Source organism: Hemibagrus wyckioides, linkage group LG17 (assembly GCF_019097595.1).
Source record: "Hemibagrus wyckioides isolate EC202008001 linkage group LG17, SWU_Hwy_1.0, whole genome shotgun sequence".
Lineage (NCBI taxonomy): Eukaryota > Metazoa > Chordata > Actinopteri > Siluriformes > Bagridae > Hemibagrus > Hemibagrus wyckioides.
In genome coordinates, this window is record NC_080726.1 from 17,230,360 (window position 1) to 17,238,204 (window position 7,845).

General features: G+C 41.8%; 1 protein-coding gene across 2 annotated transcripts in view; it reads left to right on the forward strand.

Moving 5' to 3' along the window:
* Nucleotides 1-214: 214 nt before the first annotated feature.
* Nucleotides 215-7,845, forward strand: part of megf6 (multiple EGF like domains 6) — a 57,162-nt gene continuing 49,531 nt past the window's right edge. For both annotated transcript variants that reach the window (XM_058413006.1, XM_058413005.1), the window contains exon 1: nucleotides 215-556. In XM_058413006.1, the coding sequence (XP_058268989.1) occupies nucleotides 468-556 (89 nt within the window). In that variant the 5' untranslated portion in view covers nucleotides 215-467. The remainder of the gene's footprint in view (nucleotides 557-7,845) is intronic.

Consider the following 7,845-nt stretch of genomic DNA (forward strand, 5'->3'; position numbering starts at 1 on the left):
AACAACAATAATAAAACAACAACGACAACAAAACAACAACAACAACAACAACAACAACAGCAACAACAACAACAATAATAATAATAATAATAATAATAATGTTTGTTATTATAGTTCCTCTTATTGGACCTGCACGCGCGTGTTCACTCCCCTCCTATGTAGTGCACTTACACAGGAATCAAGACTTCATTTGAAACGGAACCTCTAGAGGGACTGAGAGGCAACTCGGTGTAGTCGGTCTCCACAGAAAAGGAGCGTCACACTGCAGCGCGCGCGCGTCTGTGATTAGTGTGTGTGTTGATCACTGTGCGTGTGTGAGAATAGTGTGTGTGTGTGTGTGTGTCTCTCACTCGGATCTGAGACATGCAGCAGTTGGCAGTGTAAAACTTTCCCTCTGTGGATGGAGCAGCAGTTCAGTCGGAGTCACACTTCAGCGTTTTCTCTTCTTCCTCCAGTAGAAGAGCAGGATGTCGGTGTGTGGAGCTGCTCTCATGCTGTGTGTGTGCTGTGTGTGTTTTCCGCACTTCGCCTCATCTCTACAGCTGCAGCCTGACATGTAAGTAACTTTTACAAGACGGGATTTTCTGTTTGTGTGTCTGGTTTAATCACAGCTCCTTCATCCAGTTCCTCAGGTGGAAAGAATATTACTGTCAAGGTTGATGTGAAAAATCACTTTCCTCATGTATTTACTGTGTAATAAATGTATTCATAGCACTTATTGAATAATAATACATGATCAGTAAAAAATACAGTCTAATATTGGCAACTGTTTATTTATAATATTAATACAGTAGTACTATGATAATAAATAATAGTCATAATTGTATGAGAACTGTAGTACTCAAAACTGTCCGCTAGATGTCGCTTCGTGTTAGAATTATTCTCATTAATTAATGCTGAATAAATTCGTAGCATTGAATTGTTAACTTCTTAGTTAGTTGAGTTACAATTAACAATCAATTAATCTTCACTCGGAAAAACTTGGTTTTGGTGCGAATTGTTAACAGTGCATACAATGCAGCAGTTCATGTTTATTCATGTTTATTGCTGGTTTTGTTACGGCTCGCTCAGCCGGGGATGAAATGACATCAATACCGTGATAAATGACGTCACAGATATCACAACATTTGTGATTGTACATTTTTCTTTACAAATCTGACCAGGTAATATAATATACACAGAACAGGCATAAGATTATGACCATCTGCCTGATATTGTGTTTGTCCTTGCTGCCAAAAACACCCTGTTGAGGCATGGACTCCACTAGATCCCTGAAGGTGTGCTGTGGTATCTGGCACCAAGATGTTATCAGTAGATCCTTTAAGTCTTGTATGATGCTTACTTACAGGACTTAAAGGATAACTTTGATATATACTGACCACTGCAGACTGGGAACACCCCACAAGAGCTGCAGTTTTGGAGATGCTCTGATCCAGTTGTCTAGCATGTTCTCCCCGTGCCTGTGTGGGTTTACTCCAGGTACTCCGGTTTCCTCCCACAGTCCAAAAACATGTACATTTGGTTGATTGGTAATTCTAAATTGCCCATAGGAGTGAGTGTGTGTGGTTGTCTGTGTATATATATGGTCCTGTGATGGACTAGTGACCTGTCCAGGGTGTATCCCTGCCTTTCGCCCAATGTGTGCTGGGATAGGCTCCAGCAGATCCCCGTGACCCTAATTAGGAATAATTAGGGTATAGAAAATGGATGGATGGATGGATGGATGGATGGAAGTTTGAGCTGTAATTCTCATCACTACACACTTACACCATGACACAAAAACATGTGTAAAGAACAGCATCCTGACAGCTTCCATTCTTGTAGCCGTGACAATCAAAATCAGATCAAAGGCAGGGGAACACCCTGGACAGGTCACCAGTCCATCACAGGGCCACATATAGACAGACAACCACACACACTGCTATGGGCAATTTAGAATTACTAATGTACATGTTTTTGGGCTGTGGGAGGAAACCAGAGTACCCAGAGTAAACCCACGCAGACATGGGGAGAACATGCAAACTCCACACAGAAACGCCCCTGCCTGTTTGAACCCGGGATTCGGACCCAGGACCGTCTTGCCTTGAGGCAACAGTGCTAACCACTCAGTCACCGTGCTGCCCTGCTCAAACTTTTATCCCTAATTTCTATAGATCCTAATTTACATACTCGCCTTCAGAAAGAGCTTTAACTGAGTCGGGAACAATGAGTGTGTGACGGGAAAACACTCTGGATATAACGACACTGCTTGGTAGTGCAGACAGCCATATACACTCTCACTCATGTACACTCTCACTCATATACACTCTCACTCATGTACACTCTCACTCATATACACTCTCACTCATGTACACTCTCACTCATATACACTCTCACTCATGTACACTCTCACTCATATACACTCTCACTCATGTACACTCTCACTCATATACACTCTCACTCATGTACACTCTCACTCATATACACTCTCACTCATGTACACTCTCACTCATGTACACTCTCACTCATATACACTCTCACTCATGTACACTCTCACTCATATACACTCTCACTCATGCACACTCTCACTCATATACACTCTCACTCATGTACACTCTCACTCATATACACTCTCACTCATATACACTCTCACTCATATACACTCTCACTCATATACACTCTCACTCATATACACTCTCACTCATATACACTCTCACTCATGTACACTCTCACTCATATACACTGTCACTCATGTACAATTTCACTCATATACACTCTCACTCATATACACTCTCACTCATGTACACTCTCACTCATGTACACTCTCACTCATATACACTCTCACTCATGTACACTCTCACTCATATACACTCTCACTCATGTACACTCTCACTCATATACACTCTCACTCATGCACACTCTCACTCATGCACTCTCACTCATGCACACTCTCACTCATGTACACTCTCACTCATGTACACTCTCACTCATATACACTCTCACTCGTACACTCTCACTCATATACACTCTCACTCATGCACACTCTCACTCATGCACTCTCACTCATGCACACTCTCACTCATGTACACTCTCACTCATGTACACTCTCACTCATGTACACTCTCACTCATGCACACTCTCACTCATATACACTCTCACTCATGTACACTCTCACTCATACACTCTCACTCATGTACACTCTCACTCATGCACACTCTCACTCATATACACTCTCACTCATGTACACTCACTCATGCACTCTCACTCATGCACACTCTCACTCATGCACACTCTCACTCATGTACACTCTCACTCATACTCTCTCACTCATATACTCTCACTCATATACTCTCACTCATACACTCTCACTCATGTACACTCTCACTCATGTACACTCTCACTCGTACACTCTCACTCATACACTCTCACTCATGTACACTCTCACTCATATACACTCTCACTCATATACACTCTCACTCATGTACACTCTCACTCATATACACTCTCACTCATATACACTCTCACTCATATACACTCTCACTCATACACTCTCACTCATGTACACTCTCACTCATGTACACTCTCACTCATGTACACTCTCACTCATACACTCTCACTCATATACACTCTCACTCATACAGTCACTCATGTACACTCTCACTCATACACTCTCACTCATGTACACTCTCACTCATGTACACTCTCACTCATATACACTCTCACTCATATACACTCTCACTCATGTACACTCTCACTCATATACACTCTCACTCATGTACACTCTCACTCATGTACACTCTCACTCATACACTCTCACTCATGTACACTCTCACTCATATACACTCTCACTCATGTACACTCTCACTCATATACACTCTCACTCATGTACACTCTCACTCATATACACTCTCATTCATATACACTCTCACTCATGTACACTCTCATTCATATACACTCTCACTCATGTACACTCTCACTCATATACACTCTCACTTATGTACACTCTCACTCATACAGTCACTCATGTACACTCTCACTCATGTACACTCTCACTCATGTACACTCTCACTCATATACACTCTCACTCATGTACACTCTCACTCATATACACTCTCACTCATGTACACTCTCACTCATACACTCACTCATGTACACTCTCACTCATACACTCACTCATGTACACTCTCACTCATGTACACTCTCACTCATACACTCACTCATGTACACTCTCACTCATGTACACTCTCACTCATACACTCACTCATGTACACTCTCACTCATGTACACTCTCACTCATATACACTCTCACTCATGTACACTCTCACTCATATACACTCTCACTCATATACACTCTCACTCATGTATACTCTCACTCATGTACACTCTCACTCATATACACTCTCACTCATGTACACTCTCACTCATACACTCTCACTCATGTACACTCTCACTCATGTATACTCTCACTCATGTACACTCTCACTCATGTACACTCTCACTCGTATACTCTCACTCATGTACACTCTCACTCATGTACACTCTCACTCGTACACTCTCACTCATACACTCTCACTCATGTACACTCTCACTCATATACACTCTCACTCATATACACTCTCACTCATGTACACTCTCACTCATATACACTCTCACTCATATACACTCTCACTCATATACACTCTCACTCATGTACACTCTCACTCATATACACTCTCACTCATGTACACTCTCACTCATACAGTCACTCATGTACACTCTCACTCATGTACACTCTCACTCATACACTCTCACTCATGTACACTCTCACTCATATACACTCTCACTCATGTACACTCTCACTCATACACTCTCACTCATGTACACTCTCACTCATGTACACTCTCACTCATATACACTCTCACTCATGTACACTCTCACTCATGTACACTCTCACTCATACACTCTCACTCATATACACTCTCACTCATACAGTCACTCATGTACACTCTCACTCATGTACACTCTCACTCATACACTCTCACTCATGTACACTCTCACTCATGTACACTCTCACTCATACAGTCACTCATGTACACTCTCACTCATGTACACTCTCACTCATACACTCTCACTCATGTACACTCTCACTCATATACACTCTCACTCATACACTCTCACTCATGTACACTCTCACTCATGTACACTCTCACTCATGTACACTCTCACTCATACACTCTCACTCATATACACTCTCACTCATACAGTCACTCATGTACACTCTCACTCATGTACACTCTCACTCATGTACACTCTCACTCATGTACACTCTCACTCATATACACTCTCACTCATATACACTCTCACTCATGTACACTCTCACTCATATACACTCTCACTCATGTACACTCTCACTCATGTACACTCTCACTCATGTACACTCTCACTCATGTACACTCTCACTCATATACACTCTCACTCATGTACACTCTCACTCATACACTCTCACTCATGTACACTCTCACTCATATACACTCTCATTCATATACACTCTCACTCATGTACACTCTCACTCATATACACTCTCACTCATGTACACTCTTACTCATACACTCTCACTCATGTACACTCTCACTCATATACACTCTCATTCATATACACTCTCACTCATGTACACTCTCACTCATATACACTCTCACTTATGTACACTCTCACTCATACAGTCACTCATGTACACTCTCACTCATGTACACTCTCACTCATGTACACTCTCACTCATATACACTCTCACTCATGTACACTCTCACTCATATACACTCTCACTTATGTACACTCTCACTCATACAGTCACTCATGTACACACTCACTCATGTACACTCTCACTCATGTACACTCTCACTCATATACACTCTCACTCATGTACACTCTCACTCATATACACTCTCACTCATATACACTCTCACTCATGTATACTCTCACTCATGTACACTCTCACTCATATACACTCTCACTCATGTACACTCTCACTCATACACTCTCACTCATGTACACTCTCACTCATGTATACTCTCACTCATGTACACTCTCACTCATATACACTCTCAGTCATATACACTCTCACTCATATACACTCTCACTCATGTACACTCTCACTCATGTACACTCTCACTCATACACTCTCACTCATGTACACTCTCACTCATGTACACTCTCACTCATATACACTCTCACTCATGTACACTCTCACTCATATACACTCTCACTCATGTACACTCTCACTCATATACACTCTCACTCATGTACACTCTCACTCATATACACTCTCACTCATGTACACTCTCACTCATACAGTCACTCATGTACACTCTCACTCATGTACACTCTCACTCATACACTCTCACTCATGTACACTCTCACTCATGTACACTCTCACTCATATACACTCTCACTCATGTACACTCTCACTCATGTACACTCTCACTCATACACTCTCACTCATGTACACTCTCACTCATATACACTCTCACTCATATACTCTCTCACTCATGTACACTCTCACTCATGTACACTCTCACTCATATACACTCTCACTCATGTACACTCTCACTCATACACTCTCACTCATGTACACTCTCACTCATATACACTCTCACTCATGTCCACTCTCACTCATGTACACTCTCACTCATATACACTCTCACTCATGTCCACTCTCACTCATGTACACTCTCACTCATACACTCTCACTCATATACACTCTCACTCATATACACTCTCACTCATGTACACTCTCACTCATGCACACTCTCACTCATGTACACTCTCACTCATGTACACTCTCACTCATGTATACTCTCACTCATGTACACTCTCACTCATATACACTCTCACTCATGTACACTCTCACTCATGTACACTCTCACTCATACACTCTCACTCATGTACACTCTCACTCATGTATACTCTCACTCATGTACACTCTCACTCATGTACACTCTCACTCATGTATACTCTCACTCATGTACACTCTCACTCATATACACTCTCACTCATGTACACTCTCACTCATGTACACTCTCACTCATATACACTCTCACTCATACACTCTCACTCATGTACACTCTCACTCATATACACTCTCACTCATATACACTCTCACTCATGTACACTCTCACTCATGTACACTCTCACTCATATACACTCTCACTCATATACACTCTCACTCATGTACACTCTCACTCATATACACTCTCACTCATGTACACTCTCACTCATGTACACTCTCACTCATACACTCTCACTCATGTACACTCTCACTCATATACACTCTCACTCATGTACACTCTCACTCATACACTCTCACTCATGTACACTCTCACTCATATACACTCTCATTCATATACACTCTCACTCATGTACACTCTCACTCATACACTCTCACTCATGTACACTCTCACTCATATACACTCTCATTCATATACACTCTCACTCATGTACACTCTCACTCATGTACACTCTCACTTATGTACACTCTCACTCATATACACTCTCACTTATGTACACTCTCACTCATACAGTCACTCATGTACACTCTCACTCATGTACACTCTCACTCATATACACTCTCACTCATGCACACTCTCACTCATGTACACTCTCACTCATACACTCACTCATGTACACTCTCACTCATACACTCACTCATGTACACTCTCACTCATGTACACTCTCACTCATATACACTCTCACTCATGTACACTCTCACTCATACACTCACTCATGTACACTCTCACTCATGTACACTCTCACTCATACACTCACTCATGTACACTCTCACTCATGTACACTCTCACTCATATACACTCTCACTCATGTACACTCTCACTCATA